This window comes from Vigna umbellata, chromosome 7, assembly GCF_029865625.1.
Source record: "Vigna umbellata cultivar VRB3 chromosome 7, Vumbellata_1.0, whole genome shotgun sequence".
Classification (NCBI taxonomy): domain Eukaryota; kingdom Viridiplantae; phylum Streptophyta; class Magnoliopsida; order Fabales; family Fabaceae; genus Vigna; species Vigna umbellata.
The window spans coordinates 50,212,585-50,230,726 of record NC_142171.1 but is presented as its reverse complement, the minus strand read 5'-3'; the positions used below and the strand labels follow the sequence as shown (position 1 = coordinate 50,230,726).

The window sequence follows — 18,142 nt, the reverse complement described above, 5'->3', positions numbered from 1 at the left end:
TGAGACTGGCAAACAATCAAGCCATCCTTAAGATTATGCTTGAAACTTGCAAAGGAAACCATTCATATAGATTTTGAATTTCAATTCTTTGATCACCATGAGACATGTCACATATTCAAGCAATCTTCACTTGGCCAACGCTGTAGCAAAACTACCAGCTTAACTCCAACTCCCTCTTGTAGGAAACCATGACCATTTAGCATATTGGTGACCCTAAGTGATATATAACCCCAAATGAAACCAAAACTTTAGTACAAGCACAAAATTTGTAACTTGTATCTTTGAATTAAAGAATATGTGGTAACCGCTTCATCACTAGTTATAGCCACCCTTTCAGCTACTCAAAAATTTTCTTCTCCTTTCCTTCTACAGTGCTCTAAAATCATTAGCATTGTATTTCCTTACAAATCAAACTTATTGATTTGCTTCTTCTTCTGGTACTTGAAATCCTCCACCTTAACCTAAGATCAAACCTTCCCCATGTGAACCATTTTTCTTGAAACATCTTTTCTATTATTGACTTTAATGCTATCACTTACTAAAAAGATCCAACCATATCCTTGTGATCTTTGAACTTATTATAAAACCATTATGATACTTCATTGTTATCAAAGACTATGTTTCCCTAGCTTAGAAAACATTACCCTGCCTAACTGATCTTCAAGTTGTACTTCATCTTATTCTCCTTTTCTAAAAAATTGATCCCCTTTGTTCGCTTGCGGGTTCTTATACCCTTTTTAGTTTTAACCTCAAAACTTCCATCACTTTCCACCTTCAGGCCACAAACATTGCTAAGAAGTTGTTACTGAACTCCAACATCATTCCCCATCCTTTGAAATCCAAACCTCAAATTTTCTAACTCCTAAAGTTCAACACACTACTCCATATTTTCGAGGCCAAAACTTGTCTCTAAGGCCTTATCCAAAACTCATTGAAAGACCCAAGGAAAATAAAATATCTGAAAAGGTAGTGGGCGTGGATGTTATTAATTAAAATAAGAAAAGATAAGTTATGCAAAACTGAAGAGTAAAATACTTGGTTAGTGCTCCTTGTTATGAGTTGGAGGTCATTGGTTTATTTCTTATTGTGCATAAGACATACTTAATTTCTTTTATTTATTTATATAATATGAACGTGTATGTGTGATATTGTTTGTAATGTTTGGTGCGCATGTGTATGACAAGATAATTGTGATAATTTGTTTGTTTTGGTGTGTTTGTTTAGAGCTTAGGGATGGTATGTTCGATCCTTGGCTAGAGCAAATTATTTTTTTTGGGTTTGGCCTTTTTGGTGAAAGAGAAGAGATGGGAATAAATTCGTTGTATCAAGTCACAAGCACGGGAAATAAAAGTTAATTAGAGAATTAACGTGATTATTTAACGTAGGATGTTCTTAGGATTTGTGATCAATAATCCAACATGCAAAATAAGGCAAAAAAGGAAAAAAATTTAAATGAAATATTTAATTAAGGATCAATCAGAGTTAAAATATATTTTATTTTGATTTTATTTTACAATAATAGTCTTTAACAGAGGCTTGAGGGATAAACCTAGACACTCTGAAATTAGGGTTAGATGTGTCTTCTATTTAAGATAGGTTAAGATAGAAACCTTACACAGCGAGAAAAAGAGGCAAAAATGTGAGTGTGCTATGAGGGAAAAAAAAGGTTCATATTGAAGGATTGTGAGAGCTCGTGGGTGCACTAGAAGGGCGTCTTCTGATCAAGGATAGGAATTAGTGAAATGGGAGTTATCCTTTTTATTTGTTTTCCTTTTTTTTCTTGTTATATGTCGTGTTTATGTTGTGATTGAGTTGTTCTGTACTATGGTTTCTTAATGGCCTTTCAATTCAATGAATACATACATGGAAACTTCACAAAACGTTTGCGTGTACGATTATAGTGATATATATTTTTTCAATTCTTAAAGTTATGATTTGTTGCATGTGAATAAATTTTCTTGGATATATAAATTACTACATGATGTATGACTGTTGTAAGTATTTTGGATATACTTATTGATTCTGTGTAGAACAATGTTAGCAATATTTGTGTTTTGGTGTTTTGTAAAGGTTTAAAATGTGGTGAATTTTCATAAGGAAGTAGTGTATAAGTGTTAGTTAATCACAAATGCAAGTTTGTCATGTTGTTTGAATTTATTTTGGATTTCTTTCACTAAGTTGAAACAATGATGTTATAAGTGTGAACCATGTTGTTTTGTATGTTATCGTGTTGTGTTTTGTACGTTGAGAAAATACTTACAAGCCTTATAAAGTCATAAGCTTACTTTTGTAAGAAGAGAGAAAATTCTTCAAGGTCTATTAGATTGAGTTGTATTGTAAACACATCTTCTCTGTGAGATTTATCGTCTAAGAGTTGTAAACAATATGATTGATTGTACATTCTGAAGAGAATTCAAACACTTGATTATTAACTCAATTGAGTTAAATGCCTACTAGGCAGCGTAACAGGAGTTACCAAGATTGTCTAGTGGAAACCAGGAGCGAGTGAAACTCAACTAGGTAACGTATCATGTAGATACCATAATTTTTAATGGAAACCAGGAGTGATTTAAACTCAACTAGTCAGCATAACAGGTGTTACCAAGATTGACTAGGGTTACCAAGAGTGATTTAGAATACTGAACTAGTCAGCGTAACAAGTGTTACCAAGATTGACTATGTATAACCAGGAGTGGTGCTAATACTCAATTCCCAACACTGGAGCACTTACCGAGAAAACCAGTTTCCAACACTTGGAATATATCTCATTTAAAATTTTATTTCAACTAGTAACTTGTTGAACAACTAAATAACATTAAAACCCTATGTGTACTCTTTCCTTACCCTGTCTTTTATCCCTTAGAAAGGTTTTGGCTGGGAAGGTTTTAATGAGGCACCTCATTCAATAAAACAAGGGTTTATTCGCACAAGTCTTCTTTAAACTGTTTCATAGGAAATCAAGTTTCTTACCAGCTACCACGTTGGTCCTGGCCAAACTTTCTTGTAATTCCCTACCTACTACCTTGTCAGTCCTAGTTGAACCTACCATGCAATCCCCTACCAACTACCTTGTCGGTCCTGGTTGAACCTCTCATGCAATTCAGTGTAGACTACATTGTCAATCCTAGTTGAACCATAGTTTTCTGTCGATTACCTTATTGGTCCTTGTTGGACCTTCCATATAGTTTCTTACCGACTACCTTGTTGGTCATGATTAAACCTTTTATATAAGGTAGTCAATCCGAATACAACCTTAACGACACATGCATTTCAAAGTAATAAAAAAGTACTTCTTTAAGATTTTAATTTTAAGGTCTGGATCTCCTTTACCACAAGGCTATTTCCCACCCATTCATGAAAGTTTAGAAAGTTAAAGAAAGACTACTCCATTGAGAATAACATCCATAACCATCCAAGGAATAATAGCTCAGCCATATCACATTATATAAGACGGTTCCATGTCCAACGAAGAGGTGACTGATCAAAGAAAGCGGTGCCCAACCACACCATTTGAAACTGAAATCAAGACACGAAATTGGCTCTTTGTGCGTCGAAGTGTGATACTAAAGGAACATATATGATTCTATATCTATACCCGAATATATCTCTATAAGAATTTTGTTAGCCAATTTCTTGAGAGCCAGTCTAAAACATCAATGCCGCTAAGACTGGCCTATAAGAGTTATAAGTTATGACAAAAATATCATGCAAATGATATATCTTGGAAGTATGTAAGCAGTTGCACTGAAAAGTACAAAAAGTAGAGTCCAAAGGAATGACAATCACTGCATTTCCTTAGATTTTATCTTTTGGATGGAGGCCGATGATGTTGTACCATTAATTTTCAGCATCAAGTATTCTTTAGCCATTTCTAATGGTAAACACTGCAATATGATTGCACTAAGAGGCCTCGACGTCGTCACTAGCATCCTCTGAATCTGAACCATCAACCATCTTCTCAAGTGCATCAAGACTCCCAGCTTCAGAGACCGTGTGGATTCTGAGTTTGTCAGCATCTTCACTGAGAAAGGAAAACAAAGCATTCTCCCTTAGCATGTACAATGATTTGTCATTACTTCCTATGTTCTTATTTTGATGACAGAGACAGTTTGTTCATAAAATAGAAAAAAAAAACATGTTCAAATGGATTTCTAGCATGCTTCTACACATCCTAGTCATCTGAACTCTTTGATGTTTTGCATAAGAATGCTGATAGAGTTATCAAGTTTGTCAATAAAATTCAAGTGAAAGAGCGGTAAGAAGTAAGATTCTAAATATTGATTGAAACAATCATAAAAGCAAGCATATAGAGCATACTCTGTAACACCGAAGATTTCCTTTACAACCAAGGAGCTATCTCTTGAACAAAACTCTGGCAGCTGGAAACAGATTAGTAGGAGAAAATTTTAATCAAGTCATACATTAAACTCATAACAGACATAATTACTCGTATGGTCATTCAATGCCTTTTAAATGCACAAGGCTATCCACATATGGGACTTGGGTATGATAGATGCAGCCTTGCTCCCACCAGTGTAGAGGCTGTTTCCAAGACTTTTAACCCATGGCTCCAAGGAAACAATCCTACGGTGAACCAAGACTCAGTCTCGGGAGCCTTTTCATTAAAAAATTGATTGACAAAAAGTGTTTTCAAAGTCACAAGGCAACAGACTTACCATTGTGCCAAGATTGACCCTGCCATGGGCCTTTTTACATTAAAAAATTGAAAAATATAATATCAAACTTTCGGAACAGTAAGCAATTACTTACTCCAATTTTAAGCTAATACGCACCCAAGAATAACAGATTTCTTTCTGAAACCATAATTAAACTACGTGCAACGTTTTAAGAATTTCCCTAACACATTTTAAATTACAAAACAAAAAAATAATTTTTCCTGTAAAAATACGACACTTAATTTCAGTGTCGTGGTTTCCAAATATTTGTTCAAGAAATCCTAGAAACAACAATGGTACCAAAGACATTTAAAAGTGCTTATTTTATGCTAGATAAACAAATAGACAAACAGAATTTCTATCAAATTGATAGTGTGGTCACTTACCTCGGACAGATAGAAGACCTTTCCAAAAAGGGCCTGGACAGCTATTTTTCTCTTGAAACCCTTTTCAGTATAACCTGACTTATCCATCACAATAGGGCCTAAAAATAAATCAAATGTAATTGCAGTCAGCGAATAAAAATAATGGGGTCCCGAATTTAAACAGATTTACGTAATTACATTCGTAAGGCAATATATTTCTCAGAATAAATGAAAAAAAAAATTGAAGGGGAGACAGAGATCAGTTCTCTACTCTCTTATAGTCAATACCTGATCTTTCTATCTCTCAAGTTACTATTATTTAAAAGCATGTTAGGCTCAAAATAGCTGCTGTCTTAAACACAGCACTTTATAAAAGTTTTGCAACTTCACAATAAGTGCAGCTATTTCAAATTTGAACTCTGATTCATGCTTCAAGAATTAGAGAATAAATATATATGAAAAGATCATGCAGAAATATACGATGCTAAAGCGAACAAATTACCACAAATATTGGTAAACTAAGGCAAGCTGCAAGGTACTGGCAAAGTAAAGTAAGGAGGAAGAAAGAAAAAGAATGCAAGAGGATCTGCATTACTGCTCTGAGACTTTCTAAGAAGGATTTCCTCCAGTGGAAAGAATGAGATACAACTGTGGGAAATTAAAAAGCCCTATCTCTTGAGCAAACTCTCCAACTATCAAAACTGATGCTCTTTCTAATTGGTTATCCCTCTCTATTGTAACTATCCCCCTTTTCCATATTCTTTATTCAGCTAATCACTGCAGCGTCAGAGGTCTCTAATTTGGCCCATGTAGACCTTCTACGGTATAGAATTTATTAATTGGGGACAGAACAATACACCCCTTCAAAATATTTACTTTGTCCTCAGTGTGAAAGACTGGGAATTGCTTCTGATGACATCGAACAATTATCAAGAATCCTCACAAGTGGGCAGATCACACCAATGAACGAGGACTTCTACTTTCCTGAAGGACAATGATGAGCAACTGGGACAGATTCAAGGGTGACTCGTAATTCCAAGTCATCTATCAAAGATAAAGGAAGAGGTTTGAACCACAGTGGAAGGGGCAACAACTCTCTTTAATAATGATACTGGGAAACCTGGGTGAACAGAATTCACACTATTCGAAGGAAGCAGCTATTATTGGCAAGTTGCTGCATTTTTCCTTTTAGATTTGATAAGGACCATAGTATGGTACACCCAACTTCTCAAACTTTTTACTCATCAAGTTTTTTATTAAGGGTATAATTTGGTCTATCTTCAACACATATAGACTTTGATACTATCTTAGAAAATAAACTTTTAACATAACTATACAAAATTGGCTTGTAAAATGAAATTTGCCCCCACTTATATACTATAACTTGATCATATTTTTAGCCAATGTGGGCTATTGAACACAATGTCCTCATGTTAGAGAATGGACATCTCAAGTATAGGATTAGATATTTGTGGGTGGTTCGATAGTGACATGATAGTGAATGACATGATAAACTCAACAACCTTTGTTAGAATAAGCTTTATGGCATCTTAGAAAATGGTTTTCAACCTAACTCAACATCACAAAATCAGCTTGTAAAGTAAGATCTTCATCCACTTGTATACTATAATTTGGTCATATCACTCCCCATAGTCTAATGGATCATATAGATGTCATGTCACTCATGCTTGCATGGTCAAGTGCGATATGTCTTTGGAATTGGGATAGCTCATTTTAAGGTAGGAATTGTTAATCCCCAAGTGCTCTAGATAGTTTAGAAGAAATAATGTTGGATTGAACATAAGCCAATCAATACCCATATGGATCCAAATGTCAAGTTGCTACCATATCAAAGGGAGTCTTTCTAGATTCGGGAAGATATGGAAGGTTAGTTGGAAACCTAAATTACTTGACCATAATGAGACCGGACATTTCATTTGTAGCAAGTGTTGTTATTTAGTTACTGAATTCTCCCTAAGATTGTCATTGATATTTGGTAGCAAGAATTCCAAGATACATAAAAGTAATTCTAGGAGAGTTCCAGCATACAGAAACAGTGACCATCAGAACCTCGGGCAAGTTGCCCAGCTGATAGAAATCCATACCAAGATCTAGACCAAGTGCAGAGATTGAGTATCAAGCTATGATTCTCACTTCATTTGAGCTCATATGGCACAAACAACTTCTCCAAGAGTAGAGTTCCGGTAAAATACAAGCTATAACTCTAATTTGTAATAACCAGGAAATCTTGCATATTGGATCCAATTTAGTCTTCAACAGAAAACCAAGCATATTAAGATTGATTGTTATTTTAACAATGAGAAGGTAATGTTTGAGGAATTGCTAGCTTATTTGATTGCTGCAATAAACAATTAACAAATGATTTCAAGAAGTCTCTATACGGAGCAAGGATAACTAACACATTTGGAAAGCATGGTACATACAATTATAAGAGGTTCAACTTGAGGGAGAACGTTGAAATATGACGTAAATTTGGTTGGCTTTAGTATTTGATTTTGATTTTATTTGTATTAATAATGATAGAGTTATTCCCTATTTTCTTGTATGATCTTATGACAATCTCTGCAAGGCTTACTCCTTTAGAAGATAGTTAGTTGAAAGAAAGAAACCATGAAAGTCATCAATATGTAACCATACACTCTTTTATGTAATTACAATAGCCAATAACAAGATAAAAGGGCATTTAGATAGTGTCTGTGGAAGGAAAAGATAAAATGGCATCTGCAACTCCGTAGGTTGTTTAGAGTCCTGTCCATATTTTTTGCACAAGTACATTCTCTTACTCCATAGCCATCCAGTTATTTACTACTAAAAACTATTCCATTACTTAAGATTAAAAAGAGAGAAATATATTCTGGAGGGCTTGAAAGACCCTTCTTATGATCTTCTATTTATAATGGAAAATCTTATACAAGAGAGCATGGAAGATCAAAGATCTGTACTAAACACCTAGGTACAGCTGATAGATGTTTCTAACACACTACTCCCTACTTAGACTTAATGATTACTCTATAACACTTAGATTTAATAATTACATCTAATAATTACTTCTAACACCATTTACAACATACAAGAATTATTGTCAATGACAAATTTATACTTCAATTCAATGAAAAATAAGCCAAAGAAAAATTAAAATAACAAAATAAATTTGCCTCTGTTATTACGTGGCCACCTGTATATTAGGCCGCCTTTCAATTAACATCAACTATGGCAAGAAGCCTAGAAGGAAATTACGACAATTTAGAGTACTTGACACCATATACTGGGATACTAACCCCTTGTGAATATACATAACAAAGAGAAAAATAAATTGTTTGACAGTTTATGAGAATTTGATTACTTTTCCTAGATCTTATCCAAAACAAACAACCATTTACCAAGGGTGATCAACTAAACATCTAGCCCAATGTTAAAAATACATTACCTTTGTCTCGCACAATTCGTCGTGAAATTTCATTCAGAATCTCTGCAACGTGAGAATCACTTAGCATAGAAGCTCTTCTAAGCTGAATTAAATCAGCTACCATGTCAGGATTGAATGCTTTCTCATTTAGAGAATAGCGGATATACTTGCGCAAAATTTCTTCCAAACCAAAACCTGTCTGCATGTGATATACAGCTGTTACTTAAAATCATATGACATATATGCACAAGCACGCAAAAGTTGTCAGGGCAAGTAAAAAGAAACTATTTTTTCCCATGACATTTTCCCCGGCAAGCAAATGGAAGGCAAGGAAATATTTCCTGACCAAGACTGATATTAAGATCCTTCACATTGAAAAACTCCAAACAATTTCACCTTGGCATGTATCATGCTTAGGAATGACACAAGCACCAATAATTTATTTTTTCTAAGGTCATACAAGAAAAATTAGTTAGTCTGTGAAGTATCAAGAATATTATCAGGATAAATTAAAAGTTGTCATTATTTTACATTACAAGAACAGCATTTTTGGTCAACCAGAAGGATCATTGTTCACATTAATTTTGTAAACTAAAATATAATATCAACTTGTGCAAATCACAAAAGAGGAAAAAGATAATGTTTGCTTACATAAAAATCCAAAGTTAACCATATGCAGAATCACAAAAAAAAGGCAAATTAATCCAATGATTTCAACCAGAGTTATTAATATGAAATCCACTGTATGAAATGGTGAAATTGAAGGAGTAAAAGTGACTGTAGAAGATAAGAATGATGCACCACACCTTGTTCTGAATTTGGACGAGAGCTTCGTGCGTAATTTGGTGTCTTCCGTTTTGAAATAAATCATCCAACGACTTGCACAAGGTGGCGTTTTTACTGACCTGGAAATGAAGGGAAACATAAAAAAGTTAGTATAAGGTGCAAAGGTGAGACAGAAAAAACGTTGGATTGGAGGGAATAAAGAGTATGAGAGACCAGTCTGCGGCGTTTTGCTTTGGGAGAAGAGAACTTTTTGACGGTCTTAACGAAAGCAATGACGAAAGTGAGAGTAGCGTAAGCGAGAGGAACAGCGAGAATCCAAGGGAGGGAGGTGGGACCCACTCTGGGTCCGGGAATGGCTTGGGTAACGGAGCCGGTGAACTCGACGAGGTCCAAAGCCTTCTCCTGAATCCAGGGAAGCTCCTCCTCCACTTCCACTTCCACTTCCTTCTCTTTCTCTTGGTTCTTGATGGAATTGGAAGTAGCGTTGTTGTTTGAATTTGGAGTTGCTGAGCACGTTGCGGAGGTTGAAGAAAGCGAAAACGGTGGGTGTCGTGGAGTGAGAACAGTGGGAAATGCCCAAGCTGTGCATGTTGTTAAGTGAAAAGGGATTGCGGAGTTTTTTCTGGGAGGGAGAAACCGAGAAGCAATGGAACAAGAAGTAAAAGCCATTGTAGCAAAACTCAATCCTCGTTTTCTGTTTTGCCTTCGGCTACTAGGTTGTTTCCCCTCTGTTGGAGCTGCCCCACTTAGGCTGCTCTCTTTAGGTTTAATTCTATTTTCCGCATTTTATTTGTTAACTTAGCCTCATTCCTCCGTTGTCTACTTTTAAATTATAACTAAATTAGAGTAGGACATATATTAATGAACTTGAGAGAGTATAGAAAAATTTTCATGACATTGATGTTTTTCTTATTGATAATTAAAGTAAATCACCAAATACTAATCTAAATTAAGATAGAAAATTATAATTAAGAGAAATTCATCTCCCTAGGTCATGTCTTGCACTTTTGTTTCCCACCTCTTGTTTTATTCAGAGATAGATCATGTTGGTGGTTGGATTAATAAGAAAAATAATAAAGATAAAAGCACTATCTCGAAAGTAGAAGGTATAATTAAACTTAACATTTTTTTAATAGACACTCTTTTATATTCTTTATAATTTAAAATCAATACATTGGTGTTAAAATAAAAAAGAAAAAGACATAGAATGAATTTGTTATTAAGCATATAAAGTCATGCATTTATAAATAAGAAAATATAAAAAGATGAGTCTAAACTCATTACATCTAAAATTAACAAGTAATTAATAATATCTAATAATAGCTTAACTATATCTAACATTCTCTTAAGTTAGTGTTAAATCAATCGTATCAAGTTTATTACAAATGTAATTAATTATGAATTTTCGTAAATACTTAATAAAAATATTTGTTACTTGATCACTTTTAAGTTTTAATGTCCACGATTTTTTATCCAATAAAACGACAACCAACTTGAATATGTTAATATAAAGAGGAGTCTAATAGTCACATATAAATGTTATTTGAGTGACATATAAAATTACAATTCTTTAATTAATTGTTTAAACCAAATAAGTTCTTAAGTGGTTGAGGACATAACTTTATATTTTATTTCTACATTAGATCTTCCCACAACGATTTGATTTTACTCTTGAAAGAGATCAAGTAGTCACCAATGGAAATACAATATCTAAAAGTGAGCCTTTTTTTCTAAAGGAGATATTGTTTAATCAATATCTGAATAACATACAACTTTAGTATGATTATTGTGACCATATAGTAAACATTTTCGAATGATAGTATTCCATTTATCTATACATGGGAAATTGAAAATTTGACTCAGCATACTAACTACAAAAGAAATGTCAAAACCACTAATAGTAAGATAGTTCAATTTTCCAACTAATCTTTTGTACCTCTAAGGATTTGAGAGATGCCTTCTTGATTAGGTCGAAGTTTGGTATTAGGATCCATGGGTGTGTCAACAAATTTTATGTTCATCAACCCAGTTTCTCCCAAAATATCAAATGCATACTTCCTTTGAAACATAATAATATCATTATTGGATTATGTAACCTCAATTCCCAAGAAATATCTAAGTTTACAAAATCTTTGGTATGAAAGAGTTGGCAAATGTGTTGTTCTATTTAGGAGATGTCATGGTGGTCACTATCTATAAGAATAATGTCATAAACATATATTATTAAATAAATACACGCAACACTTAAGTGATGGTAAAAGACTGAATGATTTGCCTCACTAGTCATACCAAATTGTTGAACAACACAACTAAATTTTCCAAGCCAAGCACTAGAAGACTGTTTCAAACCATCTAAAGATTTGCAGAAACAACATATCGATTTATAAAACTTCCCCTAAGTAACAAAACCTAAAAGTTGCTCCATATAAATTTTTGGCTACAAATCTTCATTAAGAAAAGCACTTTTGACATCCAGATGGTAAAAGGTCATTGTGGAAGAGAAATCATGACCATAAATAAGCAAACAAAAGTCATCTTTTTCACTAAAAAAAAGTATCACCATAAAATAAACCAAAAATTTGTAGGTAACCTTTAATCACATTGCGAGCTTTAAGATGATTAATAGTATCATCAAGACCAACTTTGATAACAAAAATCTACCTACAACTAGCAAGAGATTTCCTAGATGGTAATGGAATGCACTCCTAAGCTTCACCATTCTACATAGCATTTATTTTAGGGATGCATGGTTGATAAGTAAATATAGATGTTATAATAAATATGTTTGATAAGGATTAGTTACTGCTTACCTACTTTATTTTATGTTTTATATATATATTTCAAAGGTTAAACTTGTTTTGATAATGAAATTTGGAGGTGCAAGCCTAAAAATCAAATGAACAAGCATGCAAGCTTCTAAAGATCCTTTAATGGACGTTCATAAATAAAAGTCATTCCATGCATAAAAGACTAATGTTCTACGCATGATTCTAAGTGAATTGAATATGTTACATGTAAAAGAATAAAAAGACTTCTAAGTCTTGAATATAATTGGACGGCTTTAAGAGAGAAAATTTTCTTTGTAAATCATAAATTAGCCTCTTGAACAAGGAGCAATACTTTTTGTGAGAATTTTCTTCTAATCTTTAAACAACTTTTATTGTATTACCAAGAATGAGATTGTGTATTCAACCAATAGTTGACGTAATACTCACATTTTATCTTAGGACAACACAAAGAAAATTACCATGTTTAACTTTGTGTACTTTTAATCAATTTGATTAGTGGAATTATTTACAGTTTGTACAAAAGAACTAGATATAATGTAACTTAGTGTTCAACAAGTAAGATACAAGTGCTGCTCATATATTATAATTGGAAGTCAAATGAAAATTTAACCAATGAAGTAATAGAACTTTTCCTTTCACACTGAAATTGAAATGAAATTCAAGGTAGAGCTCAAGAGCTACAAAACACAAATATAAGAAGGATAAACTAAAGAGCTTTTTGAATGCTTCATGGCTACTTCAAGAGTCCAAAAGGCGATCCATTACCAGTTTCATAACTCTAGGAGCATCAACTGTCACAGCCACCTTTACTGTTGGCTTATTCGACCATTCATGGATTTCACCAAACCTGGCAATGAATGGAACAAAAATGCAAAAGTTGACTGAGTTTGAAGTACATGGTGAAGAAATAAACATTCAAAAAAAGGATTGTGTTTAAGTCCATTTCAAAAATCATCCATTACATTGTTCTTTTCATTGTTGAAAGCCTTTAATCAAAAAGACCTTCTACTTGGTCCTCCAAAGGTTAACATGCCTCCTCATTATTTCTTTAAAGTGTTTGTCACTAAATATTCCCAAAAAAAATCTAAAACACCAGTGTTCATCCTTGTGAAGACTGAATTGGTGATACAAAGAAGTGATATGGTGACGGCTTAATCTTTGGATGAACAAGTAAAGGGTTCATTCAGATACTTGGCAAAGTATAAAGGAAAAGGAAAGGAAGAGATTTTAGAACCAAGGCTTAAAACATGAGATGACTAAAGAGTTTTTCTTGAAACTAAGAATATAAGCTCAATAGGTAATGCTACGAGCCTAAGAATCCTGATGAAAGATGAGAAGGGAACATGTAGAAAAGTTCATTTCTGCACTATTTTGATGTTCTTGAGAAACAAATTCCGGACAAAAAGAACTCTAATACTATCTTAACAAGCTATTTTGCATGATTTAAGTATTAGAACTATCAACAAAGTCAAAGTTAGCAAGCAGACAAACACAATTAACTTAAATTATACTTTTTTTCCATAACAAAAAGGTGTGCAAAAACATCACTACACAAGTCTAAGATCTTAACTAGGTCAGCATCTTCGCACGTATCAATCATTTTGCAACACACCATGAAACCCATATATAGAAATAACAAAACAAAACGCATGAAAATTAGACTTAATTCTATAGGAACTTGATCCATTTTCAGGTGGTTTCTACCTTTTCTGTTTGTTGAAGAGTACTGTGAGTCCCCTTGTAATGCCACTCGTTTGGACTCTGACAACACCTTCTATACAAGTTACAAGTGAAGGATCAACAGCAGCAAGAACCACAGTTGGATCATGAAGATAAACCCCTGTATACAAAGTAACAATAGTTAGTAAGATAGATTATTAGATTTCTACCAATTCTGCAAGCACTATGAAGACAAACCTTTGGTATTGTATGACTCCAGATGGTAAGAGAAATATACATCTAAGATTTTGTGCAGGTATTGAGCATATTTTCCTTTTGAATTTGCCAAAATTTCTCGATCAGAACCTAGTAATTTTTGTTTTTTAGATGAGTAAACCAGAACAGTGGTCAGTCTGCTGCCACAGAAAGTTAAACGACATACAACATAATTAAAATAGAACCATGCTGATGCTGTTTAACCTATGTTAACTTCTAATAAATACTAAAAAGTGTAAGTAACACAACAGCAAATTTCAGAGTAGGTTTCACGAAACCATGGTTTCCAAATATTGTGGATGAACATCATTGATGAACCTTCAGCAAATAGTTTAAACCTTTGTATGAGTTGGCCATTGATGACTATCAAAGGAGAAAAAGTGGTTGTTGAACTTAGTCACAGCTTTTGGATTGTCATAAGAACCTTAGGAGAACCACACCACGAAACCTAGCTATTGTAGTTCAAGAGCCTGAGGCCCTATACGCCCCATACTAGAATCTCATACTTTAAATGAGGGATACCCTCCTATGCCCGGGGTAAACACAACATGCTTCAATAGAAAAAACTCTTATCCTCCTCCAAAAAGTTTTTTGGGGTGTGATAGACAGTAAATGTACTATACACCAATCTATTTCACTATTTATTCAGCGACATTTTTGTGGATTAGGCTGAGCTAAACTTTATATGAGGAAAGTTATTAAATAATAAACAAAAATCAAATAAAATCACTATAAATTGAAGAAATAGTAAACTACACAAGACTTAAAACGGAAAGTTATTTCTTTTACTCGGATAAAATGACTACACAAGTATAGCAAATAGGAGGCAAGGAATTTGTGAAAGGGGTACTTGTCAGTATAACTTGATGGGTAACATTTATCCCAACTGCAAGTATATCTGCCCCACTTGTAAATACAACATCTGCAGCATCTGGATCACCAAATATCTAGAACCAAATCCAACCAATGAGTTAGACAGATTGAGTTGTGAATGATATAATATTTTTATGGAAGTTATTAAGAATTTAAATACAGGATGGAAATACTAACATTGGCTTCGGCTGCTGGATTCACATTGCCATTAACTGCAAAAGCTCCTCCAAGAATAACAATCTGGGCAATGTTCTTTGCAAATTCTGGATCCATCTGTACAGCCTGCAAAAATATAACATTGTCATGAAATGAAACTCAGAATGAAGAGTAACATGAAAATGCCTTATTGGGAAATTGTAGATATATTATACCAAAGCAATATTTGTAAGCGGGCCCAAAGCCACCACAGTGACTTTCCCAGGATTAAGTTTTGCTTGACGAACCAAAAATGCAGCAGCTGACTCTTCAATGGGCTTCCCCTTTGGTGGAGGAAAATTTTGGTTGCCAAGCCCATCTGCACCATGGACAAAATCTGCAATACGAAGTTTTGTTCCTTTCTGCACAAAGAGACAAGGATGACAACAATTAGCAGAGTCAAATGCAATGAAATACTGCAGAAGAAGAACTTTCAATTTCATACTGCTAACATGGTTCAACTTTTTCAATGAGGCAATAAACTACAATGCATTCTAAAAGAAAGAAAACAGATTTCAAATGACAGCAAAAATAGTTTACTTATCTGTAGTACGTATGCAAAGTGATAAAATTTTGCCGCTCATTCAGGTTGAAATGAGAAAAATAATAGCTTTTTGACTGTAAAAAATTAGTACTACGCATTTGTTCTTAACTGAAAATTTCAAATGTGCAGAGAATATAATAAAAATAGCATAAAGTACCTAAATTATAAGATTATTGTATAGGCATTCAATTAAAGATCAAATATACCTATTAGTTCTAAATGCTCATATATTCAAAACAATACCCAAAACAAAAGCGATAAAGATCAAAGTATGACAGACTTACAGTTAATGTCAGATGTGATCCTTCTGCCACGGGTATATCTGTTCTTCCCGCAACCTCCAACTGCATATGTAAGTAAAGTAAGAGGCTTTTACCATTAATAAGTCAAGGGTCAATTTCATTCACCATAGAGAACAAACCCTTTTGGGAAACAGTCCCAATGTTCTTACCAAATGCAAGGCATTTCTGGTTGCCAGAGTGGTGTAAACATTTCCATAGATGGTTGTGAGTCCAATAACTTCAACTTCTGGTGAATTTAGAGCAACGAATATTGCCATGGCATCATCTACAGAAACCGGTGGAAATTCTCAGATAAACAAGGAATTGAAGAAATCAAGCAGACAAAGTGTCCAATTGATAAAAGAAAAGAGTCAGTTTTTTTCTGAGATCAGAGCTGAGAAACAGAAACTTACGACTTCAAATTGATTTGGATTAGCAAAACAATAACAAAGTCAAAAGGAAAAAAGTAAACAAATTGAAAGACAGATATTTGTGTTACGTTACCGATGCCAGGGTCGGTATCAATTATGATCTTCTTTGGTTCCATATCGGGTGCCATATCTGTCAGAACTAATTACTTGAGTTCTTTCAGAACCAAATCAGATTCAGAATTGAAATTGATGCTGTTATCTCTTATTGGAGTGGAGAATACAAAGATAAACATGCCATTGATTACTTATTCTAATTAACAAGGCAATCCACGTGCGATGGGTAAAGACGCATGACGTTACGGGAATGTGTTTGTTTGGTCTCATAAACATAAAAAATAATATCGTACACTGCAATGAGCAATCAACACCAATATTTAAAATCAAAAGAGATTAACCTTTGGTGGAATGCCGGGTTGGTCTTGTTTTGTTTTGTAGTGAAAATTGAGGTAGTAAGAGAAAAGGACTCAAAACTTTGCCCTTTGTACTTCTCAAATGCCTATGTACCAAACTTTTATTTATGTTACCTATCCAACCAAAATCAATCTTCCTTTATTAGGCAAATAAACAAAAGAATATATATGACAATCCTAACATATTTAATTTGTAATTACACTCTTAATACAAAAATGTTAAGTTTGTTAATTTTATTTAAACATGATTAATAATCAAAATTAATAATTAAAGTAACTAAATATGTATTTTATCTTTAATAATTATCATGTTTATTAAAAAAAATTTAATATATAATAAACATTGAGAAAAATCTTTTACTTTTTATTTTTCTTCTTTATAAATTTAAAATCTTGGTATTAATGTTAAACTTCTAAATAAATACATATAGAAAATATTAAATATCAAACCGAACTTAATTATATTAATTATTAATGAATTACATTTTAAATATTATTAACAGAATTAAAACCATTGTATTAATAATATAATTTTTATTATATTAAGAATAAAATACGTCTACACTTATTCTTATTATGTAGAGACGAAAACATGATAGCATATCTCTTCCTCTACCAAATACAATTTTTCTATACATATTTGCTGAACATATGTTTTTTCTAAAATCTACATGTTTATCACTCTTCTTTCAAAACTCTCCTAATTAAGAATGAAAAATATACTTGATGTAGTCATAAACGTGAACCCTCGTTATTTTATCAAAACACTCTCCATTTTTAATACTTTTAGTTTCATAAACAATCTCTACAATCTAAAATTAAACTCTTATACATGCAATGATAAATATATAACTCTGAGGTCATCCTAATGATGAATTATTCTGATATCATAAATGAAACATCTTATTTTAATTACATGATACTACTAAAATAATTTTTTTTATTATGAATATTCAGAAGACAGATAATCCAATATGCATGGTATATTAGTACAATTTTATAAGATAAGATTATAGTAATATAACTCAGACATTCTCAAGTTACTATACTATAATTCTATTACAAGACTATACCTAGAATGTGTAAGACAAGATCGTCTATAAAATTGAACTATCTAAACTTCCACATATATTTTGAAGTTTAAAAAACAACATTAAATGAAATCTAAATGTCTTAAGAAAAAATTTAGTAAACACATCAATACAGGAACAAACGCACCACTAAACAGTTTCCCTATTAAATGCATCAAAAAAAGTCTTGAGAAGGAAATTGTTGTTATACATTTTCAAGCAATGATCAAACAAACTCTCAACATGTCTTAATAGATAAAAGTGTTAAAAGATCTTTTGGAAAAGTACACTAAAAGACTTAGATGATCCAAAAACTTGTGTTCAAAAACATTTTGCTAAAAGCGTTTTTGACCTAAACAG

General features: G+C 33.1%; 2 protein-coding genes across 2 annotated transcripts; both read right to left on the bottom strand.

The window, feature by feature from the left end:
- Nucleotides 1-3,411: 3,411 nt before the first annotated feature.
- On the bottom strand, nt 3,412-10,027 carry LOC124833098 (uncharacterized). The gene is made up of 6 exons (XM_047307479.2): nt 9,468-10,027; nt 9,275-9,373; nt 8,490-8,667; nt 5,063-5,160; nt 4,318-4,379; nt 3,412-4,021 (listed from the first exon to the last, which is right to left on the bottom strand). Exons 1-6 carry the CDS (start codon nt 9,921-9,923, stop codon nt 3,901-3,903), a joined length of 1,014 nt encoding a protein of 337 aa, XP_047163435.2. The 5' UTR covers nt 9,924-10,027; the 3' UTR covers nt 3,412-3,900.
- Nucleotides 10,028-12,599: 2,572 nt separating this feature from the next.
- Nucleotides 12,600-16,637, bottom strand: LOC124833102 (putative uridine nucleosidase 2). The gene is made up of 9 exons (XM_047307487.2): nt 16,376-16,637; nt 16,042-16,157; nt 15,875-15,934; nt 15,223-15,408; nt 15,029-15,133; nt 14,829-14,925; nt 13,961-14,068; nt 13,748-13,883; nt 12,600-12,890 (listed from the first exon to the last, which is right to left on the bottom strand). Exons 1-9 carry the CDS (start codon nt 16,428-16,430, stop codon nt 12,782-12,784), a joined length of 972 nt encoding a protein of 323 aa, XP_047163443.1. The 5' UTR covers nt 16,431-16,637; the 3' UTR covers nt 12,600-12,781.
- Between the last annotated feature and the right edge of the window lie 1,505 nt (nt 16,638-18,142).